Genomic DNA, 24,718 nt, shown 5'->3' on the forward strand with positions numbered 1-24,718 from the left:
TCTTATCAGGCTTCTATTATGGAGATATACCTATACCTATCTCATAAAACTGGAAGGGACCCTGAAAGGTCATTGAGTCCAGCCCCCTGCCTTCACTAGCAGGACCAAGTACTGATTTTGCCCCAGATCCATAAGTGGCCCCCTCAAGGATAGGGCTCACAAGCCTGGTTGAGCAGGCCAATGCTCAAACCACTGAGCTATCCCTCCCCTCAATTCTACTCTGCAGTTTGCATGAGAGAGACCTTAAAGAGTTCAAATAGGTTGTGGAGAAGCATCTGAACTTCTGTGTGCTTATTTAAAAACAGCCAAGAAGAGCACCTAAACATTTTTTTTAAGGTTCACTAAGCATCCCATACTTCTGGACAGTGGTTCTGCAGTCACTGGCTACAATACAGGTGATGAAAATGAGACAGGCACAATTCCTGCAGGAGCACAGCTACTACAATACCATTTGAAAGAGCACAGCATATGCTCCTGTGCTCCCCCAGGCGCTGGGCCAGGGCACCCTGGGTGGGTGGGTGGATGGGGGTATCCATGGATCTGTCCTTTCTTTGGTGTTCAGTGCCATTGGCAATCCAAGAATCTTATACTCATTCCCTTTGCCTGAGCCCATGAGATGCTGAGCAATCTCAATGCCCACTTACATCTATTTTACCTGAACTAACTAATCTATTTGTTTTATATATTACCAATCACGGTAGTATTTAAGTGTCTTTTAGAAGAGTTTTAAGTTTCAGGGTAGTTTATGCTCTTTGCTCCACAGGTTTGTTGAGATGATGAGACCTGGGATATGTTGGCCAGAGAGTACAAGATCTAGGGCAGATCTACACTACAGGGCTAAGTCAACCTAAGTTACGCAACTCCAGCTACGTGAATAACGTAGCTGGAGTTGACGAACCGGAGGTCAACTTATTGCAGTGTCTACATCGCGCTGGGTTGATGGGAGAAACTCTCCCGTTGATTTACCTTATGCTTCTCATTCCTGTGTCAACGGGATAGCAATCGGTGGTCGATTTAGTGGGTCTTCACTAGACCCGCTAAATTGACCCCCGGTTGATTGATCGCCGCAATGTCGATCCACGTTAAGTGGAGACAAGCCCCTAGTAATGACAGGATAAAGACCAGGAGGAAGACCCAGAAAAAGGTGGTTCAAGACGCTGAAGGAGGACACAAGAAAGGTCAGGATCAGCTTAGAAGAAACACTCAATAGGAATGCTTGGAGATGAAGAACAAGAGCCACTGACTGCAACTAACAGAACAAGGTGAATACAAAGAAGACAAAGGAATTTTGTTGAGGAGGCAGAGAGGGTTGGAATATTTTGGGGAGCTGAGGGTGCGCAACATCTAAGCTGCTGAACACTTTGCTTGCTTTGCTTCACTGATCACAAGAACTATGATTGCACTCAGCCTCTGCACAAGGACACTAAGAGTTGAGCCTCTGACACATGCAGGGCCAGGTGCACGCTGGTTCATGCTATATAATTTTGATAAAGCAGACCTGCTAACAAATGCAGTAAAAATACAGTGGCATCGGCTGTGCATGGAACAAGTATCACAGATTATTTATAATTACCAATATCAACAGAGACCACACAGATTTCTATGTTGTGTACAAAAGTTACTGGTTCCTAAATGGTAAGTTCTTTGGGGAAGAGAACCATGTTTTTCTATATGTTTGTGCACTCCCTAGTGTAGTTGGTATGCTAACTTTAATATTAACACCGATGCTTACAGCAGCAGCAGCAGCATGGAGACTGCTCAGGTTGACTAACATGAAGTTATAATTTGCATAAATCTACTTGATGAATGGGGAACAAGAAGTAAATTTGACAATTTATTGCATTGATATTAGCAATGTATAATATATATATATTGGAAACTACAGAGAGCCAGGGTACCAGAGAGCGGCTGTCTGGAAAGCATATTTATTGTAATACACTGTGCAGATTTTCCCTTTTGGTTCATTTTTAATATGAAAGTCTTAACAGATGTGTTATATTTTTCTTTTCTTGCTAATTAACTAAAACAACTTACAGGAGGACCAGGAAGACCTTGAAGACCAGTGAAACCTCTATGACCCTTCTGGCCCCTGTCACCTCGGTCTCCATTGTCACCTTTGTCACCACGAGGACCTTGGGGACCCTATAGATACAAAAACAGTCAAATAGAGGATTCTAAACTAAGAACAAACCTTACTTTGCTCTGGACACTAATGTCTGACACTGTTCACTTCTAAAGGCAGAAAGCAGCAGGCCGCGATTACATATTAGAAAATGCCACATACCTAAATAAAATAGAGTTGGTTACATTAAAATTAATCCTTACTGTTTACCTATCTATTTCATACATTCAAAAATACTGGTACTAAGAATAGTGAAGATATTATATAATATTATATACTTATAACAATATTCATTCCATGCTTGATAGTGGGAAGCATTGTTATGGAGAGGACTGAAATGTTATGAGTAAAGATGATCTCCATATGTTTGTATCTATCGGCCTCTTTTTTCAGTATCAGGAAGGAAAGTGTCTTCACTTCTCACAACTAGCTAAGTACCCAAAGGCTCCTTCAGTCTTTATTAAGGTAAACTTACATTTGAAACGTCAATGGGATTTTTGCCTGGATAGGGACTACAATATTTGAACTCCAGATGGTCAAACGAGTTTGTTCCATAATTATTTAACTCCAAGATCATGAAATTTTTAAACTTTTCAAATTGGTTAAAATCACTCAAAATATTTCTTTGGCTTACACTTTTAATATTACATTTTCCAGTTTAAATCTCATGCTAGCCTAAGAACAGATTTGAAATTTATAATAATTTTCAGTAAGTTTTAGATACTGAACAATCTACATCTTGAAACCAGAGTGAACTTTTAGAAAACGTCAAACAATCTCTGCTTTTCCTTCTTCACCTATGTCTTCTGATTAGAAACGTCAAAACTGGATTCTCATATTTGAACCCACTTTGAATTTCGGGAGTGTTTCATGAGAACAGCCGATTTTGTAATATTTCTGCCATTTTAGTCTGAAATCTCATGAAAACAACACACAATATTTCAGCATCATAAAATTCTAACCTGAATCCAAATCCTGATTTGGCCTCACACTGTGAAACACAAACCCTAGACCTAATTCAGGTCCAAATACCAGCTGCTTGGCCACTCTCTGTTGCATCATGCAAGTAAAGAAACTTTGAAGATTCTTGTTACCTCTGTTCAGTCATGTTTTACAGACAATGCACTGTCATAGTCAACCAGTTGGAGAATCTAAAAGGATTATATAACTCAGAAAATGTTCACTATTCATTAGGAGTCAGCTATCTAAAGCTCAAGTCATTATTCAGGCTTCTAAATCTAGCTTTTCTTGCCCTTTTGGTAGCATTACTTTAATGTAAAAGTAATTTGGTTTGGGCAACAGTAAAGCAATCGCACAGAACTTACAGGCAAGCCTCGTTTTCCAGCACGACCAGGTGGACCCAGTGGACCCCGCGAACCCTGCACAGAAATGCAGGGACATGTTACGGGAAGCAATGCAGCATACCTTTATAGCACATCTTTTCATAGAATATGTCCAAAATTATAATACAGCCATACATGAAACTAGTAAACAAATCTGAAATAAAGTCCCTACTTACTGGTTCACCTCTTTGCCCTGCTTCTCCTGTAGGGCCAACTGGTCCTGGAGTTCCTGGGCCACCCTGCGCACCTGGTAAACCGGCAGGTCCAGGTTCACCACGATCCCCCTACAAATCAGCACAATTTACTTACTATGTATTTAAAAAATGGGACCGGACTACATCAATAGACTTTTCTATCTCTATGGTTTAGTACAATGATTACGATTAGTTGGGATATTCTTGCTGTCAGCTCTCAAGAGTGAGCTCCCATGGGAAGGACGGTTTTAGCTAGGGTTCCCCAGCTTTGAAATCTGTGTCCTCTTGCAGCCCATCAGAGTCCTGGTTTGTGACTGGAGTGTGGATTTACCACAAGCTCTCTGTATGGGGAATCCTAGGAGACATGCAAGGGAAAGAATCTGCCACAGACCCAGAAAAGAATGGAGATTTACAGCAATGGCTTAACACTAATAACATATTCTTACACGTTCTCCAACAGCTCCATCTCGTCCAGGAGTACCATCATTACCAGCAGGGCCCTAGAAGTGTGAAAGGTAAAAATAGGACTATGCTTAGTTGACTGTGTGAATTGCAGGGAACAATGTTACATTTGCCCAAAGATGGACTAGGAACTAGCAGGTCTTTCCCAGCTCTAACTTCTATGACTCTAGGCCATAATTACAGCAAGTCTGTTACTTTTGCCTGTTACTAGGCCACAATACTTACTTCTGGACCAGGTTCACCTACTGGACCACTGGCACCTGATTGGCCAATAGGCCCTGAGGGACCTTTATCTCCTGGTGGCCCCGTTGAACCCTGTTTTCCTGGTGTTCCCTAAAAAGATAAGAAATACCTTATCAACCATTTAATGTAATGAAACAAAGAGAACTCAATAGAAAAGATCACCAGTTGTTAAACTTTATGGTTATGAATCCAGTCTTAAGCACTACCAATATTTGTAGCTTTCAAAACTTCAGGATGGAAGAATGTGTTCTAACAGATTTTGAATATCCTTTTGATTTGTTGTATAGTACTAAGCAATTTAATTGCACTTTTAAAATTAACCAACCAACCTAGTGGAATAGTCTTTTATCGACTTTGAGGTCAGCATTTCTGATTGGAGCTTTAAAAGAACCAGATCCTTTGTTATGTTATGCAAGTTCCATGGTGGATTAACGCTCCCTAGATTGTTGGACCAATTGGGAGCCTAACCAGCCTCCAGCATATCTTAAAGAAGCTTACAGACAACTGTTGGCTTGAACCTTTATTGAGTCAGACAATCCATCTCCAGACCAACATAACTTCTGATTAGTAACCTTGGGACAAGCTCCGGTTGAGATTGTAAACTGCTTGTATAACTGCATAAACAAGTTTCTCTTGAATGCCATCCCCTTTAATAATCACTACACTAAAGGAGAAGCTTTTTTCTCCATCACCAAGCTTTCAAAATATATTACAAGGAAAAAAACCAGAACTTTTGGAAGTTGTAGAGTTCATTGACAATTGTAACTACAAATTACGTGGTATGGGTCCCATTGCTCTATGTTTAACAGAATTTCAGCCTGCTCAACCTTGTTAGCCTGTAGTATCTGGGCTAAAAGACAAAAGACAAAATGTTCAGATTTGAGTTCTTATTTGGGCACCTAAGTGAGTGGTCTGATTTCTACAGGTGCTGCTGCCTAGTAAGACATGCCTGATTTGGAACGTTTTGACCAGAAGCCTCACTACGACTAAAGATTCTCCTTTAGTTCAGATGGACAAGGTGTTTGTCTGGTGGGCTGCAGTCTCCATGCCACGTATGTGTAGTTTAGTTATTAACCATACCTGTAGACACAATGCCACTGATTCTTTACACAATTAGATCCCTCTAATATTGTCCTGTTTCTGTCTAGGAGCTAGGAAGAAGGCACATAATATCACAAAGGTGAGCAGAATACTTCAGACAGTGTTGCTAGGTGAAATATTGACTGCATTGCTACTCACACCAGGGCCAGGCAGGCCGGGCATGCCTCTCTCACCTCGCTGACCTGGCATACCAACAATACCTCTCTGACCAGTAGTTCCAGCTGGACCTGGGGGGCCATCCGGACCCTGAAATTGACAAAGGATATAACAGGGTTACCATCATATTCAGAATCAATAACAACAATAATAATAAGGCAGAATCTCTAAAATTAAACTTAATCTAGAAGGAGTTACCACCATTGAAACCTGTTTTTTACAAGAAGCAATATTATGACAATGTGCACAACTGGTTGGTGATGTGTTATATTTGCCATCAGGCCTAAAGTGTCCAGACTGGAAAATGTGTAAAATAAAAATGAATGTCTGGGACCCACTAAGAGTTGTTTCTTTTACATCTGAAATGTGCATTAGGTGTGCACGCAAGGTGCAAAAGGTGACATGAAGCAGAGCGTGGAAACTCAGAAGATGCTATAGAAAGTTGAAATGCATTTAAAGCTACATTCTGTATGGAACATATGCTGTGCACTTGTAGATTCTATTCTTGTTTCAAGACGGTACAAAAGTTGGGCATTTCAATAAATTTCATTAAAAAGCTGCGTGGCTAAAAAGCAAATATAAAGACATAAGCACTTACAGGTTGCCCATCTTCCCCTGAGTCTCCTTTGTCTCCAGGGCCGCCAGGTGGCCCAGCTGGTCCTCGATCTCCCACTCGACCGTGTGCACCTGGATCGCCACGAAGACCTGGAGGGCCTTCTTTTCCTGGGTCCCCAAGAGGCCCAGCAGGCCCCGGAGCTCCCTAGCAACATTAAAAGACCCCAATTACAATAGATTTCTGATCAAATCAGGACTGGGTTCTGATCAACTAAAAATAAATAAGTACAAAGGACGGACCAGCGTGCGAACATAATTTTATCATATAACAGCTAACACAGTGCTTTCTCTTTAATAATGTGTGATGAACTCCCAAGACTTGCAAATGATCTCCAACTTTCATGCCTTAACACGCCATTTTGGATTCCCTCCTCTAAAGAAGGAATTATTCATCCTAGAGCTGGACAATTAGTGCCATAAAATTCCACAAATATTCATTCAAAATTTCTCCACTCACACCAGTGATAGCATTTTGTATCCATTTTTCACTCACTTTCCATAGACATTAATTATTTTGATGCCATTGAACATGATCAGTTCTCATTTTTTTAAAGTAATTTCTTACATTTATGTTATGCCTTTGATCCCAAAACAGCCCAAAGTGACTTATACATGACAGGAATCAGATCAATCCTGGGACTTCCCTCTTTAAGAAGAAAATCCAAAATGGCAGTCATGTTATGGAAGGTCTGAGGGATAACATAAAATACTGTATGTGTGCATGGATCCCCCACATTTCTTCAAAGGATGGCAAAGTACATTCCTGTTTATATAGAGCATATGTTATATTAACAAATGTGCTTTGACATCACCTCACTTGTTCCACTGCATGTGACAACCACAAAATGAACTTGAGCAAATTTGGTATTTGTCATTAATACACTCAGACAGGGCCGGATCCTAATTTGTCAAGCCAACAGGGGGAAATTACACACAATTCTTTAACCACAGTGTCACTGAGAAAAGTTTAAACATAGGATGTACTTTTTTAGGGTTACCATCCGTCCGTATTTCCCCGGACATGTCCAGCTTTTGCGTCTCTAAATAGCCATCCGGGAGGAATTGGTAACAAGGTTAAAATGTCCGGGGAGGTTTTCTCCCTCGCCTCCCTCCCTCCCTTCCATGCAGAGTGTGGCTGCTGATTGGGCGGCTAGGCCGATTGACCCACTCCCATTGGCCTCCAGCAGCCAGAGCCCTCCCCTGCAGTCCTGTGTAACACACAAACCGACCCACGTGGAGCCAGAATGGTAAGAGGAGTCGGGGGGGGCAGTCAGGGAGCGGGGGAGTGTTGGATGGGTCCCCAGCCTCCACCTGCCATCCCCCCCTCCATGGGTCCCCCCTCCCTGTCTGCCTCTCCCTTGTTTGCGTGTATTGCCAGAGCCAGCAGCAACTGCTGTCTGCTGCCCCCGGGTCCTAGTGCCCCCATCCACTAATGGGAAGACAGGCTGCCCTTACCCTGCCCTTCCACCCTAGCCCTGAGCCTCTCCAACACCCCAAACCCCCCAGCCCCAGCCCTCATCCCCACACACCCTAATCCTCTGCTCCATCCCTGAGCCCCCTCCTGCATCATGAACCCCTCATCCCCAGACCCACAGCCCTCACCCCTGCATCCCCTCCTATCCCCAAACTCCCTCCCAATCCCCCTCCCCCTTCCCACACACCCCCTCCTGCCCTCAAACTTCCTCCCAAAGCCTGCACCCCTTCCCTTTGCACCACCTCTCACCCCCAAACTCCATCCCAGAGCCTGCACCCCTCACCCCCTCCTGCACACCCACCCCCTGCCCCAGCCCGGAGCCTGCACCCAGCACGCAAACTCTATCCCAGAACCTGCACCCCTCCTGCACCCTAATCCCCAGCCCAGGACCTGCACCCCAGACCTCCTCCCCCCACCCAACCCCCCTCCCAGACCCTTAGGCAGGTAGGGTGGGGGGTTCTGGGCACCACCAAAATTTCTACAACCCTGTCACCCATGCGAGTGGATAAGGGTCAGGGCAGTCAGGGGACAGGTAGGGTCCTGGGGGGGGCAGTTAGGGTAGGGGTTCTCAGCAGGGGGCAGTCAGGGGACAAGAAGCAGGGGGGGTTGGGGTTCTGAGGGGAGCAGTCAGGGGGTGGGAAGTGGGAGGGAGTGGATGGGGCGGGGCAGGGCTTCCCCCCCGCCCCCAGTGTCCTCTTTTTTGTTTGTGGAAATATGGTAACCCTAACTTTTTGCCTTCTCTGTCATTTTTTAAAAATGGACTGTGTGAGCAATTTCACTGATGAGCTGGCACAAGAAAGGCCCTGTTGCTCGTATAGAAAATTCCCTCAACACCAAGAATTATAAGGAAGGAAGCAGGGCATGACTTGGGATTTTTTTTTTTATAAATTTTACGGCAAGTGAACAGTTCAACCAAGAACAGCTTTACTATCTCAAGGCCTGATCCAAAGTGCACTGAAATAAACTGAAAGACTTTCACTGACTTCAACAGGCATTGGATCAGGCCCACAATTAAAAAGCTTTGTTTGACTTACCACCTAATCCTGCACACACTGAAGTCAAGGGAAGCATGCTATTACTTTCAATGGGCATAAGATCAGGCCATGAATACTGTAGGTCTTTACAAGTTCCAATGTCTATGATTCTCTGATTTGTTCAGGTGTCTAACTACCATTTTTTAAAATGTATCTATAAGAATAAGCCTCACTTACAGTAGGTCCGGGAGGTCCAACTCTTCCAGCAGAGCCAGGGAATCCTGTAGCACCCTAGAAATACATTTTGATATAAGCACTAGAAAGAAATCTGGCATTGGTTACATGAAATGTTCTCAGTCACTGAGCAATCAACTACAACTGAGCTAATTATTAAATATGCAATACAACTCAGATTAGGAAAGATTTAAATATTTCGAACAAAACTAAACCCATGCTCCTAGTGTAAAAAGGTGCTATTGCTTTAATCCAACTAATTTACAAAAGCCAAAGTACTTACAGGTGGACCCTGAGTACCTCGACCACCTTTTAGACCAGGAACACCATGAGGACCCTAAAAATGAGAAACAGATGGGCCATAATGAACAGCAAAGAACATTTAAAATGAGAAAGATTGACACAGGTCATTGTTTTCCTTGTTTGCTTTTTTACTTACTGGTGGGCCAGGAGACCCAGAAAGGCCCTGTGGTCCCGGGGATCCAGCATCCCCTTTCTGTCCAGGTTCCCCAGGTTCACCTTTCACACCTGGTTGACCATCAGGGCCCTAGGAAAAAATAATATAAAAAAGTCAGATCAGGTTAGAGAACACCAAACCTTTCCTATTTGATAGTCAATATACACTATGGGAATCCATTAAAAAAGAGGCGAACAAATCAGTCCAGCACATAGACTAGTACCGTAGCTCAATGGGACAGCAAAAGTAAATTGTAATAGTTTGCCACTAACTTTACTGGGTCAGAAGTGTTTTATGTTAAATTCTGTGGAGTCATTTAACCATATTCCATAAAATAGTTTTCTAACCTAATTTATATTTCTCTCTTTTCTTAAAACCTTAGGATTTCTCTTCAGTCTTCATCTCCATGTCGTACATGTCTAAAGGTTTAAGGGATTAAACTCTCACTACCTGTTTCATTGCCTCTTTTCCAAGGGAAATTGATGCCTACCTCTCTCTCCTGGAAGTTCAATAAATTGTTTGGAGGAAAGGGGCCATTTCCCAGGTGCCCTGAAATTCACTAGGAACCAGTGTCAGACTTGTGGGAAAGGTTGTTGCACTCACAGATCTCCCAATTATTTTCATGAAGACCCTGGCCAGTTTCCTCATGTATCACAAACTCCACTGCACGTCTCTTCTACCTTTCAGTGGATGACACTTTATGGTGTTCCTTTCTTAATCTCAAAGGAAACATTTTCATACATTAAAAATATATGTAATCTAGTTAACAATGATATAATCTTGTCAGCAAAATAATTTTCAACTGTCTGGGGTATTTACTGGCTCACTATTTTACATGAAATAATCGTGGGGGGAGGAGAGGGAGGGAGGAAGGAAGAGTTCTTTTTGAAACAGAAATCTGACTTTGTTCCAGAAATATTTCCAAATGGTTTAGAATCCATTAAACAAAAGTGATTAAGCAGCATTTAAATTTAGTTTATGATTAAAGGAAATAGATTAGAATCATATGACACATACCGGAGGACCAGCAAAACCAACAGCACCAGTTGGGCCATTTTCACCACGGGAACCCTGATGAAGAAATTAAGAATCGTTATGTTTCAGGTGGTATAAAAGGCTCGTTGTATGGAGTATAATCTATACAGCAGTGTAGAAGAAAGGATGTAAACAATTTCCTGTTATACGTGCTATATTAACTATAATCGCACAACTGGGTTTTTAAGAAGAGTCATGTGGTGTAACTAAGAAGGCTTAGTAAAATACCTTTGGAAATACATCCTTCTAAAACGAACAAAATAGTCAGTTGAGGTACACATGTAACTAAATAACTCAGTAGGCCAAATTCAGCTCTCTGTTGTTGTGTAATTGATAGCAGAATTGGGCCTAATGTATACATTTTATGTGATCTATTATTCCATTCGGTTAGATTGGAATAAAAATAGATGTTGGTTTCATTAACCATGGGATTCCAAAATTATGGGACCAAAGGGGCTGTAAAGCTACCATAAGCACACAGCTGAGAATTCCTTACTATGTGTGGCTAAGGGAGAAGGGGAGTGCCTGAATGTTGCTGAGAGCCAGCACTCCCCAGCTGGTGTAATCATTGCTCTAATTTACACTTGTAATGACGTGCTCTAATTTATGATGGGGGCTGAACCAACCCCCAGCAGGATCAGGGACTGGGGAGTGCAAAGGCCGTGACACCCGCCTGGTCAGACCCCAATGCCCAAATCGTCCAAAATAACCCAGCTCTGAAATATGTGAAATGGACAATATGACATAATTGGAATTATTATACTTCTTTTAACCCCTCCTCCTCCTTAACATACATAAATAGAGTCAAATGTTAGGGGTATGCTTTAAAAAAGGCTCATGTAATTACAATAATGAGCATACGGCACAAGGTTTTCAGATGTGAGGAAAGCTGTAGTAGATCAGTTGTCAGGTTACCCTGACACCTATGACCGGATAAACGAGATCTGAACGCCTGCAACTACAGTTAGTTTTATGGGTTCACAGTAGCAAGGCAAGAACTGCAGGTTATGTCTGAAGAGCCATTTAGTATTTTGGAGGATGCAAGGAAAAAAGGGGAGGAGAAGATGAAAGAATAAAAGCAGGAAAGAGAAATAACTGGAGACCGTGTACAATGAACAATGACAAATGCTGTTAAATATCAGCCCCCTAATGAGATTTGGTAACTCTGGGTCTGAAGAAGACAGAGATGTTTACTCACAGGATTTCCACGGGAGCCTGGGGGGCCAACTAAACCTCGAGGACCAGGTTCACCCTTTAAATAAAGTTAACAGGTTGTTATTTCCAAAATAACTTATCAGAATAGCAGCAAACATGAAAATAACATGATTTTATTAGGAGAATTCAAATGTCAACTAGCTCTGTATAAAAATCCTATTACCTTTTCACCAGTAGGACCTGCTGGACCCATTGGACCTATTGGACCTGGAAGACCCTGTTGAACAAAACAATAGGAGGTGTTTCAGTGAGAAGAGTAAAGATTCAGAATTCCCGGCATCAAGACTTAGTTTATTTTAATGTTTCCTTCTGCATTTTTGCATTCTTGAAATTCCTCCCCTTTACCCCTGAAGTTCTGTTTGGTCTTTGTTTTAATTTAGTACTTGCAGCCTCAAGTAAGCTGCAGCGTAAATAACCCTGTTCTTTGAGACACATCTACTATCTCCCCTTTCATAGCCACACAGTCCACACTTAAAAACCCTGCTCTCTCTGGACTGACTTTATTTTTTCCTTTACATAGTATTTATGAAGAAGGCCTAATGATCAAAAAGTCCTTTCTTTATTTTCTTTTCAGGAGAACATGAAGAAAGACCTTTTGTCTCATTTGCACAGAGGCCCTCCATACCTCTGCACTTCCTTGTTATCAAGTTCTTAACTCTTTTAATTAAGAAAAAGATGCTACTTATGAAGACTCATTTATTCCTATCAACCAACCTCTCCTAAAAAATGTCCCTTTTCCCTTTTGTATGACATTTAGGATAATTGATTTCAAGCTATTTCTCTACCCCGACCAATCTATAACCTACATTTAATGAGCTTGCAACAATAGCCAGACAGCCTTTATGAATACTTAGATACACCAATTATGATTTTCCTTCAATGGAAGCAGAATGTCAAATTATTGGTCTATGATAAAAACTCCCTACACCACAATGCTGCACTGCTATCTGTGTCACGTGATACATAAGTACACTGAAAATTTAAAAATGAAAAGCTATTTGATCATTGTCAATGCGCCACTGACAGGCTATCTGCAGAAGTGTTTCAGCAGAAGGATCTAAAAGTTAGTTCATCATACTCACACTTACTTGATCACTGCCCCAAATAGGCATGCAACAATTCTCCAAAAAAGGGCCATACTTTTGGAGTTTAATGTACTCAAACAACATAAAAAACACATCATATCATTTGAAAGCTTATTTTGTGTATGTTTAGATGAGATATGAAGTGGAGCTGTCAAATGATGTCGTAAGCCTGTAGACAAGGTGAAACAACGGTACCCAAAATGAGAAAATATCATTTTTTGCACAGTTCCGGAAACACTACAACATGACTATGACCGTAGTTTTTACTATTTAAGATCATTTCAACACCGTAATGTGGCTTTTATTGGCCAAAGCTACCAAATGACAATGTATAAAAAGATTTTTATTGTTTTTGTATGGGCAGGTATCTTTTTTTCAGAAATGATGAATCTGTTTAACATGTGGCAAAAATGGAGAATATCAACATTTTGCAATATACTAACATAAAATGTTTTCACACGACATATTCTTAATTGTCAAAGTATCTCACAAATGTTTATAACCGTTTTCTATATTTTCAACTGAAATTTGCTAACCAGATCAGCCCCACACTGAAGGTTGTGCACCAGTCGCAACAGATTGCACGCCCACAGCTCGTACTGCTTAGCGAGTAGATACAAAACATATGTAAATTCCTAATGTAAAGATTCTCCAGTTGTAAGCTTTTGTACATACAATGTAACATCTAGTCTGCATGGTAGACAATTGCCTATGCATGCAGTACTAGGCTTTGAAATATTATAGAAACTAGATTTTAATTCAGTGATATTTATGCACAGATCAGTGTTAGAGATGACAACACACAGCTTCATACTGGGCTTCAGTCAAAGTGGCTCCCTAAACAAAAATGGCAATTTTGATACTAACATACAGATCTAATTGATATCTAATTTAGCATGGTCTGTGTACTAGTACAAAATGAAAAATGGTGTAGTGGTAATGCTAACAATATACTTTAGGAACGTTACCTCTACTGGGAAGTTACAGTATATGACGATATGGAGGATATAAGCCTCTTAACACTTACATCATCATGGAGAAAAGGACTCTACAAACTTAGAAAAAAATGTTATTTGTCAAGAAAATCAAAACAATGCAAAATTATCAAAAGCCGCCTGTGCTGGACAGAATTCTGTGATTCTGGCAACAGAGGCCAAGAAAGATAAATTGTATTGGGGGCTACTGGATGAGTTTTCTGGTTTAGATGATATGCCACCAATACTCTATTACATGGCTTGCTTTCAGAAATACATGAGCAAGTCAAATTTGGCACATTCAGCCATTCAGAGTTGTACTGAACCCATGAAAGAAAACAGACTCTCAATCTGATCAGAGTATCATGTTCACCTGCGTCCATAGCCACCAGAGCAAACATGTCCTCCAGGATTGGTCCTGTTGCATTGTTTGCTTGAGAAAAACACAGAAGAAAGACAAGAAATGCCATAAAATAAAAACATTTGAGAGAGCAACCAACCTAAGGGAGGCAGCACTACAAAAAGGAGATGATGACATGTTGAGCAGAATATCAGTGAAGTCAATGAAAGACTTGATTGCCAAGGATGCAGTTTATCACTCAACATGTCTTTCTTCCTACTTGAGTAAAACAAATCTTAAAGCAAAACCATCTAGTTACTCTGCAACAATACAGTCACCTTATGACAGCATTTTATCAGCTGGTTGAAGAGATAGACAATGATTGTATGTACAACAAGAAGGCTCTTCTCCTGTCCTAGCTGCTATAAAAGGATGCAAAGCCTTAGTTCCCTTAGATGTAGAAACTGCAGGCTATTCCAGTAGCAAATTACAGGCAAGATTAGAAAAACACTGTGGTTCTGTAATTTCATTCCATGCACAGCATGGACAAGGCAAGTTTGCCACTGTTTTATGAAGTGCAGTAACATTAGCTGATGCTATCCAAGCTGCTAGTAATCTGAAGCAGAAACTTAGGCCACCCAAATGTTTTGTGGATGTTCTTGTGGCGAGTGAGCCTGATGAACAGCTTTCAAATGAACAAGTGGTTTTCTATAATGCTGCTTCAATCCTTCAGTCTGAAACAGCCAAAATGAAAGCCTCCGAACATATTATCCAAAGCCAGGTGACTGCAGTTTACAGAGATCAGCTACTTCTGTGCCCCAGTTGGTGCAGGAGTTTGTCCTTTGGTTAACAGATAAAGAGGCATATCATTCAGCAAGCAATGGGTATTATCCTTCAGAAGACATTCAAGGAAGGGGCCTCTCAAATGAGGAGCACATAGTATTCAGAAGTTCCAAAATTATCACACCTTTGCACATAAGCCTTCCTGTACAGCTGTACCATGAGTTTGGGTCTTGCAATTTAATTGACACACTACACCCTCATGCTGCAAAAACTGAAGTAGAAAGTCTACAAGGAGGTGAGTTCATTCCAAATAGAATAGTACCACTTCATGCTGGTGCAAGTCTCATCCACGAAGGAGATGATAATACAGATATCAGCATAGAGATTACTGATGGAAAGAATACCTTCCATTCAATGGCGAAAGTGTTATTTCAAGAAATAACACTCAAGCATGGGAAAGAAAAGTAATTTACTTTCCATGAGCAATCAGAGTCTCTTATGCAGTGTGCAGCATTTGAAATACCTAGAACACATCCATGAAAAAGTACTTGAGAAATTTAATTCATCACCTACAAATGAATGCTGTCAAAGATCTCTCCTGGTGTCTGTGAAAACTACTGCCTTGTGATGTCCTACCAATTCCAGATGATGTCGATATAGTTAACACTCAGGTGATTCAATTTTGGACCGGTTTCAACCACAAGCTTGCAACAAAGAAAAGCATCTACATGACAGTTCCATAGGCACCTATTGTGGATGCCAAACTACCTGACATGGCCACAGTATCTACTACAATGATCAAATGGAAGGAAATACCAGCAGTTCTAGGCCAGCAGCATGCCACTTGGATCAAGAGTCGGCAGCTCTATGCTATTGCTCAGCAAGTGAAATGGAATTAACTTGGTACCAATATAATTCACACCGTGTGCTGTTTTGTTGCATGTATTGGGAAATTTTGCGGAGATGTAGGATTGCTAGACCTTGTTGAATCTCATGTGTATGCAGCTTGTACTGCAGATCAAATTCTTGCAGGTAAGCAATTCAACTGTGCTTTGCATGGTTGGACTGTCATACAAATGATGGCTGGAGACAATTTCCACACATTCAATAAATCAGTTGCTGTCTATTCGAGGAAGGTACTAAGAGGATTTTATAAAGCTGTAATTAAAGCTGCAATTAAAGTATTTGACAGATATGACAACAGTAACTCTGTGAAAACTGTAGAAAGCCAGTGCTGGACAGGATCTATGATTGGATGCAAGAAATACCAGGTAACTGGTGGATGCCCTGTGCTGCTATGGAAAAAGTTTCTAAATGTAGCATCCATTTAAGCAATCACTTGTAAAATTCGTCTGTGAATATATGATTCAAATTGCACCTATGGAGCAGACCCAACACAAACATTCCCTCTTGGTGGAGGCTTTTCCAATGAAGAGGTAGAAAAGTCCATCACCAATAGAAGTGTTGAAGAAGCCCAAGACTTGTATAGTTCTCCAGAGGAAGCAGACACAAGGATCCTTCTGAATGCTAGTAATTAAGTCACGTGATACAGGGAACTTACCACTTCAGAGACCTTGCCAAATTGGGAGAAAATGATGAACAAGTCACAATTTCTGCAATAAGGAATTTGGCAGCAGTGTTGCATGACCAGAGCAAGAAAGAAAAAGAGACCCACAGAGACTTGAATTGCTTGGGCCTCCATCTACCCATCAAAAAGGATAGGTCACTGGCCAAACTCCCACTATGCAAGGACAGTTTTGAAGAGCATGTCAAAAGAGCATAGTGCCAAACAAAGATTTGGAAGTCTTTGCACATAGGTAAATTGTATATTGGATCACCATTGCAACATGGTGGAAAAATGTAATGATAAACTACTTCCTGTATTCTTCAAGAGCTTCTACAAGAATTTATTTGATCCAGCAGGGGTTGCTGCACAATCAACAGGGTCTTGTAGTCATAATCTTCCCTGCACAAAACTGTGAACATGCCAACATAATGAAGACTGTGGTAATCCACGCACTCTGGACAGAGATCATACTGAGGAACAGGTTGACAATAGTGATGTTGAGTAGGAATATCACCAGCACCATTACATTCAAATGATACTTGTACAAATTTATTATTAGATTTTGTTTTACTCTTTAGATTGCTGTTGTGATGCTTTGAGGTCACAAAGAAATCCCATTTTATGTCTTGAAATAGTACATAGAATCATGAAACTAACAGAAAAGAACTCAAATATTTCAAAGTAGTCATTTAAACTTTTGGATGGTATCACTGATTATCCCCATTTCTATGGTAACACCACCACTTGAGAGCTCCATAACATACTGCATCTTAAGGTACATATAATAAGCTTTCCAATGATATGTGTGTGTGTGTGTGTGTGTGTGTGTGTGTGTGGTGTATAGAGCCAGTACATTAAGTCAACCACACCAGTGGTGTCTGCCACTTGCTTAAAACTGTATGAGTGCCTTTTTAACAATTATGTATTATTTTATACCTAAGGACCTTAACTATGTTTTAATTTTCTAAGGCCTATACCTATATCATCTGTCTGATCGCAAAACAATCAGACTGCATGATGGAATTAGCATGAACTCCCTATTTGCTACTGCATCTCAATTTTGAAATGTACTCATGCTTAAATATCATGCATTTTTGCACTGTGTAAATGATAGTTCTATTTGTATGTGTAAATATGTTAATGAGCAAAAGTAGTTAAAAAAAAGACAGGCACGCACAAGTCTCGCTGACTTCAAAAGATGTTGCATAAGTATTGCCAAGGGTAAAAATGGATCCCTAATCTTTCCAATCTGTGTCTTGCCTTTCTGCAGTATCTTTCAGTGTGGAAGACACTCCTGATAAGATGAGATGAGATAAGACTTGTTCTCACCTCCCATTCCCAACATAAACTCTAAATTCCTGGAACTAACTGATATTATCTAGATGCTGAATATAGTTTGTTTTTGGAGTTGAGAAACACTAACTTGCTTAGGAGCTCCATTACTTGGAGCTATTTCTAAGAGGGGCAGTGGGCTTACTTACCCTTGCACCATCGTTGCCAGCTGTACCTTCAGAGCCTTTCTCCCCTACACCACCCTATGGAGAGTATCCAGAAAGTCCAAGTCATTTATATATCAGAGCAACTACAGAATTATCAAGAGACACGTACTTCTCTTTAGTATTTAAAGGAGCAACGATAAGGAGACTTACCCTGTCACCCTTGGGACCAGGAGTTCCAGCAATACCTCTTTCTCCAGGCATACCCTGAAGACCTGGAGGACCTGGATCACCAGGAGTCCCAGTGGGGCCTGGACTACCCTGAAATGAATAAAAAAACAAATTACTGCCTATTAAGTTGAGGTCTCTTTGTCTTTAGAGTGAAGAACCATCTGTGCTTATGAATATGCCTCTGGAGGACACTGGTAAATAATAATTTTCTCTTAAACTTCTTTCTTGTTCACATCCAAACATTTTTCAGGAAACAAAGTTGCAGAGTTGAATTATTCATTAATTTTAGAATTTATACCCAATGTTTTGAAAAAACTAGTCATGAATCTTGGGTGCATGAATGGATGGGGCTGTGGGAGTGTGGGATGGAGGAGGGATGCTAAAGTGGCTCTACATAGCCTTCTCAAACTGAATCCTTGGATGTTGGACAGCTTCCATGGAATAAATAAAATCAGTCTTTATTACACTAGTTACCAATGGCCAATTATCGGACCTGGGGATTGTCCAGGGCAGGGATGTCCTGGTTGTGCTCTCTTGCCTCCAAGCTGTGCCTCTTATGTCCTCTGTAAAGAACATGGTAGTACAGGGTCTGCTGTGGCAGCTCTATACTCCCAAGGGATCCCAATTCATATGCGTGGATTCTCTCCTGACCAACTACACCAGCCGTAGGGCTACTCTGTGCTGGTAGAGCAGCACAAAGTATCCATAGCAAGAGAGATGGGCTACCCAGTTACTTACTGTAAATAAGCAAGATTCTCCAAACAAAGGCAGCACCATCGAGTGCACTATATTATATAAATGGTTTCATACTGTTCTACCGAAATAGGCAAAGCACACTGGTAGTTTTAAGAAGTGTTTAGTCCTGTATTTTAAGGAGCTTTGTCTGTATACACTGAATGAAAATACTGATTTCTCAACAATATTTTAGTGCCCTTCATTATATTGGTGTTATTCTACTGGAATATCTTTGATTAACATTGCAAGACTGTTGTCCTCCTGGAGCTTTCAGGAAAACAAGATGCCTCTCTCTTGAGAAGAATGCAGCTGAACAGAATCTTAAATAAAATCACTAAATCAATACACATTTCTTGTGTACTTTACCTTTGGACCATCAGGACCATGTCCTCCAGCCATACCCTTTTCACCCTGAAGTCCTGCTGCCCCTGGTTCTCCTCTCTCCCCTGGATTGCCACGTTCTCCCTATAAAACAGCAATATGTGAAATATCTGGTCGTATGCAGATCCATTTGGCAGAAAAAAATCAATTATGCATTGAACATGGGGTACTATTGCACTAGAGAGCTTCTGCTCAGGAATGGCTTATGCTGATCTGAACAAACAACAAACCCAAGTATATTCTTTTGGCCATAATAAAAGACTCTTTTGAGGTGCATAAAGTGGTACAGTATTATAATAAGATTATTCGCACATGCTATGCAGCATAGAGTGCCTTCCGTCCAATGATCTCAAAATGCATTACAAACATTAGTTAACAGAGCTTTACAAGAATACTGAGGACTATGAGCATATTGTTATTGATTAGCTGCATAGCACCAACTGTGAGTAAAAATGGATAAACATTTATAATCATTTTAATAACGGGCAAACTGAGGCACAAATGTGCTAAATTATATGTTTCAAGACTGCCCAGTGTATCAGTGTCATAATGGAACCCAGGAGGCTTGCTAGGAATGGCCAGTACTTGGGGAAAATACTTACTCTTGGACCTAATGGACCTCCAGCTCCAGGATCTCCAGGAACACCCTGGTGAGAAAAGAAATACAAGTTGGAAGGAAAACGTTATATACTACGTGCTGGTAGGTATAGAAAACAGAGGATAACATTTTCATTTCAGTAGTTCTATGTAGTCTGAATGTCGATGGCTGATTCTGAATGCAGATTTTCCATGTTGAACAGAGATAATCTAATCCAGTCAGAGGACCAGATTCTGCTACTGTTACTCATGCTGAGTAGTATCTTACTCAATGAGTAGTCATCATAGACGTTTTGCAGATATTACTCATTGTGTGTCAGTGGGAGAATCTAGCCCTTGGAGGACTGGAAAGTGAATACATCAAATAGGAGAAGAAGGTAAAATCGTTTTATTAAGCAAGAAAAACTTGGCAAACACTAAGTACATTACAAAAGAAGTTACCTGATCTCCAGGCTTTCCTGACTCTCCTGGAGGACCTGGTGGCCCAGGCAAACCCTGAAAGATCCCAACAGAAGTAATTAGATAAGTACTGATACACAAGCATCAAACTGTTTCCCTCCATAATAAAAGGAGATGACAGCATCTCTTTATTTATGCATGTAATAGGACTGTACAGTGCAGATGTATAAGACCTTTCTATACAAAGAGATAGTGGTTTGACTCCACTGTCAACGCCACTGATTTGTTCAACTCTTGGATATCTGTTGGCTTTGAAAATCTTCAATTCCGACAAACCTAGGCAGGCTCCTTGGGCTCCAATGATCCTTGGCATACAGAAATAGTATTTAAACCTTTTTAACAAAAACTAATATAGCTAATAATGTAGCTGCTGAAAGTGCGTGAGATGTGCTAATTAGTCTGAGCAATTTTAGAGACCTTTGTTTAACATCACTTTATCAAATTTCTGTAGGTTACAAAGAAAAAAAGGGTGTATTATTTATTTATGTAAAAGAACTCTTGTTACACATACCTGAAAGCCTGTGGGACCTGGAGGGCCTTGTTCTCCTCTTTCTCCTGCTAGACCCTAGACAAAAGAAAAAAACTGTACAATTTAGGGACACAGCCAGATTCCACTTACATGTTGTCTGCCTGATTGTACTCATGGGAAAAGAATACGTTTCCTACTTTTTTCTTATTATTATTATTACTTACACCATTTCAGTTGAAAAATGAAATTTAGTCAAGACCAGATAGTACCTTTTTAAGATCCTGAGCTCAATTAACTGCTGCTGTAAATGAACGCAGTTCCACTGGATTCAAGCCAGCTGCATCTATTTACGTTAGCTGAGAATTTTGCCCCTTGCAATTTTTAAAATGGGTGGTAGAAGGAATTTTAATAGAGATATATACCTCTTTTAGTATATATAATAGAAAATTGATTATTGAATTTTTTTTGTATATTTGCAATATATTTGTGTCTCTGGAATCAACAGGTGTTAAACAAGACAACTGGAAGCCTATGCAAATGTACACTGATAGATAAATAGATATTTTTCTATATTTACTTGAAGAGTACAATACATTTTTCTTTGTAGGCATTTTTCACTTGTGAGGCTCATTAATCAACATTTCAACAACAGCAAAGCAGCTGGAGAAATTACACAGAATTCAGTTTTAATATGCTGTATGCATATTTCTTTTTGGCACTAAAGAAAACAGCAGAACATTTTAACATATACTCCTTTTTCAGGAGGTTAACAAAAATCTGAAGGTGTTTACATATTTGAAAAAAACAAATTCAAAAATTCTCTTAACTCTCTTTGACATGTGCAACTAAACAGCTGGATAGATTATTTGAATAATTTTTCATCTGGAATTTGAACTCTAATGGTGTGTTGTTATTTAGAGCATTATTTTTATTTGATAAAGTAATTAAATATTCAACATTAAATTAATCCAGGGACAGATTCTGCCATTCTTACTCAAAGCAAACAGTACCTTACTGAACAGGTAGTCCCATTAAAACCAATGCGACTAGCTAAGTGATAATTTTTCATTAATACAGTAAGTATGGGTGGAAGAATCAATTATCCAAAATAGAGCATAAGGCGAGGGTGAAAGGGTGGGAGGGGCACAACATGAGTTCAAATATTCTCTCTTTTCAATATAAAAGTTTATTTAAGAAATATGTACACCCCTACTGGGGAAGAAAGGCAAAAGGGTGAGAATATGTAGACTTTACGAAACCCTCGTATTTTTTCTAGGGATCATGTTAAACTGATTCAACCTTAATAAAGCTGAAATTAAAAATAACTCAACGATTTACAGATTGCTTTGAAGAGCAACAGAATGAAATTTGACTTTATTTGGCAAAAATCAGTGCAGAATGCGAATGGTCTCTAAATCAATAAAGAAAAACACTTTTACTGTCACTTTTACTCTTGAGGACTGCTCAGAAAGTACAATGATGGGTGCCAACATAATTAGACAAACAAATAATCCTGTATATTGAAAAACTGACTTACAGGTGGACCAACAGGACCAGAAGGACCAACTTCACCATCTTTGCCAGGAGCACCCTACAGTGAAACAACAAATAAAGAGGAATTGTATAGTGCACACACATGACAAATAAACATATTTTTGTGTAATCAATATAAAGAATAACAATGATACTCACTCTCTGCCCTGGGACACCAGCATTACCCGCTTCTCCAGGTTTTCCAGGATCACCCTAATTTGTGGGGAAAGTTGCTATAATTACCCAATATTTTCATCCATTTAAAAACATATTTAGCTCTGAAACTAAGGCAAGCTAGATAATTAGATACCGATTAGCAAACATTGTACTCACACTGCTGCCTTTTGGCCCAGGAAGCCCCATGCTGCCTGGCTGACCTCTAATTCCTATTGAACCTGCTGGGCCTGGACGTCCATCTTCTCCTGGCGCACCCTAGAAATATAAATAATTCTGAATATTCTTCACTGTGCTCCCATAAGCTTTTGTTCACCAATAAAAAGCTAACTCCTACTTCTTATCAGGGCCTGATCCAGTGCCTAATGAAGGCAACAGAAGTCTTTCAATTTATTTTAATAGGAGCTGGATTGGACCCTTAGGCTATTTTGAGGGAATGATTGCCTTACAATGGTATCAAAGTACTGGATAGGTCTATTCTGTTAGAGCTCAATAATTGGCTCCATGCTATTTGCCTGATAGTCCTCTATGAAAAGGAAGGAACAGATAGGAAAGAGGACTTGTACAAGAGTATTGAAAAATGGATTACTTGAACTCTAGTGTATCCAACAGTGAAACTTAGTGCTAGAATTTTTTATTTTCAGGTTGGTTAAGCCAATGTTAACCTACCCTTTCAAATATTAAAACTTTCTAACCTTTAGCATTTGTATTGTTATCCACTTACAGTCTTAAGAGCACTTGTACAATATTTATATATTCTACTTCATTTCTTCTTTCTTTTATTTTTCCCATTGTGGCTGTTCCATTAAAAATGTCTTTAAAGTATATGTCAAAGAGACAATTCTAGCTTTCAAACATCTTCAATGCAATTATAGACAGACTCATTGGAGCTAGCCAGTAATTATGGGAATTATGTAAAAAATATTTCTTTCCAACAAACCTGAGCTCACAAGTGCTTAAATTCCTTGGGATAGCCAACACTGAGCATATACTGCAACACACATTAAGCCTAATGAAAGTGATTTGCACTGACTCATTTAGATGTTAAATGCCTTCCATTTGCTGGCATTTAGAAGGACCTATTCACCTTGAGAGACTATAAAACTATGGATTAGTAAAAGGCTAATTTCAAGGAGAGCAGAATTTCAAATGAGTGCAGTGCCAACTGAAGGGACCAATAATTATGTACATCCTCCTCACTCCCTGTCACAAACTACTTACCAAAGGACCAAGTTTTCCTTCAGGACCCTGAACACCTGGATTTCCTGTGAGACCCTACAAAAATAGGATAACACACCAATTGATATAACCTGTGTATAGGATCCTAAAATACAGCAAGGATTGTAAATGAGTTGAGAAAGTGTGCTCAGTAACAAAACATCACACTGGAATCATTTTTCACTCAGGTGGCATGACTAATGAAAAGTCATTTAACTCGACCATGTTATTCCCCTCTCCGAGTCCCTCCAGGGGCTTCCCCTCACCCTACTGCATCAAAGTCAAGCTCCTCATCCTCACCTTCAAAGTTCTGCACAATTTCATTTTTAATTGCATCTCTGCTCTTGTTTCCTCCGACTTACTCTCCATTTGTGGTCTGCACTCCTCTCAAGCCCCCCACCAGGTCATCCCCTTTATTTCTCCCACTCTCAACCATTCTTCCATGCCACTCGTTATGCTTGGAATTTCCTTTCTTTCCTTGTATGGGACATTCCAAACCCGCCTCAAACATTTCTTCTGCAGGATCTTTCAATGACAGCTCACCTTACGCTATACAAATACTTTAAAAACAATTAACCAATTTAACAAAGATTTGACTTTCAACCTATGTTTTCTGCACACCTCGTATTTTACATACCTACATTCCTCTGGACTGCATTGTCTATGTCTAATTTAGCGCGAGACCATGCTCCCTTTGAAATTAATGGGAGTCTTGCCTTTGACTTCAAGGGGAACAGAACCAGGTCCTTGGGCTCTGAACCTGAAAATACTCATGTGATTCACTTTGCACATGAGCAGAACCACTGAACTCAAGGTCAGGTTCCATATTTCCCTTCCAAAGGTGAAGGTATTAAAGTGGTGGAAGAAGTGATCCCTGTTTTTGGCTTCTATAAACAGAGGTTGTATAACAGCTTGCCTATAAAGTACATTGCCATCCTCGGGAATGAAAGGTGCTATACAAATTCATGACATGATGTTGATTTTATAATTTCCTTACCCTGGCACCTGGGAGGCCAGGTTCACCAGTGCGCCCAGGATCTCCCTGGCTTCCTTTAGGGCCTGAAGAACCTGCTGGACCACGCTCCCCTTGAGCTCCCTGGAAAAGATATCA

General features: G+C 40.3%; 1 protein-coding gene across 1 annotated transcript in view; it reads right to left on the bottom strand.

Annotated features, from left to right (window-relative positions):
- Positions 1-24,718, bottom strand: part of COL5A2 (collagen type V alpha 2 chain) — a 174,027-nt gene that overhangs the window by 12,679 nt on the left and 136,630 nt on the right. The window contains exons 25-48 of the mRNA XM_034785175.1: positions 24,605-24,703; positions 23,611-23,664; positions 22,549-22,647; positions 22,375-22,428; positions 22,220-22,273; positions 20,725-20,778; positions 20,196-20,249; positions 19,760-19,804; positions 19,143-19,241; positions 18,024-18,131; positions 17,856-17,909; positions 11,789-11,842; positions 11,609-11,662; positions 10,393-10,446; positions 9,358-9,465; positions 9,202-9,255; positions 8,922-8,975; positions 6,220-6,381; positions 5,604-5,711; positions 4,347-4,454; positions 4,106-4,159; positions 3,642-3,749; positions 3,448-3,501; positions 2,035-2,142 (exon numbers count right to left, since the gene is read on the bottom strand). Coding sequence (XP_034641066.1) covers positions 2,035-2,142; positions 3,448-3,501; positions 3,642-3,749; positions 4,106-4,159; positions 4,347-4,454; positions 5,604-5,711; positions 6,220-6,381; positions 8,922-8,975; positions 9,202-9,255; positions 9,358-9,465; positions 10,393-10,446; positions 11,609-11,662; positions 11,789-11,842; positions 17,856-17,909; positions 18,024-18,131; positions 19,143-19,241; positions 19,760-19,804; positions 20,196-20,249; positions 20,725-20,778; positions 22,220-22,273; positions 22,375-22,428; positions 22,549-22,647; positions 23,611-23,664; positions 24,605-24,703 — 1,854 coding nt within the window. The remainder of the gene's footprint in view (positions 1-2,034; positions 2,143-3,447; positions 3,502-3,641; positions 3,750-4,105; positions 4,160-4,346; positions 4,455-5,603; positions 5,712-6,219; positions 6,382-8,921; positions 8,976-9,201; positions 9,256-9,357; positions 9,466-10,392; positions 10,447-11,608; positions 11,663-11,788; positions 11,843-17,855; positions 17,910-18,023; positions 18,132-19,142; positions 19,242-19,759; positions 19,805-20,195; positions 20,250-20,724; positions 20,779-22,219; positions 22,274-22,374; positions 22,429-22,548; positions 22,648-23,610; positions 23,665-24,604; positions 24,704-24,718) is intronic.

The sequence above is a fragment of the Trachemys scripta genome, chromosome 11 (genome assembly GCF_013100865.1).
Source record: "Trachemys scripta elegans isolate TJP31775 chromosome 11, CAS_Tse_1.0, whole genome shotgun sequence".
NCBI lineage: Eukaryota > Metazoa > Chordata > Testudines > Emydidae > Trachemys > Trachemys scripta.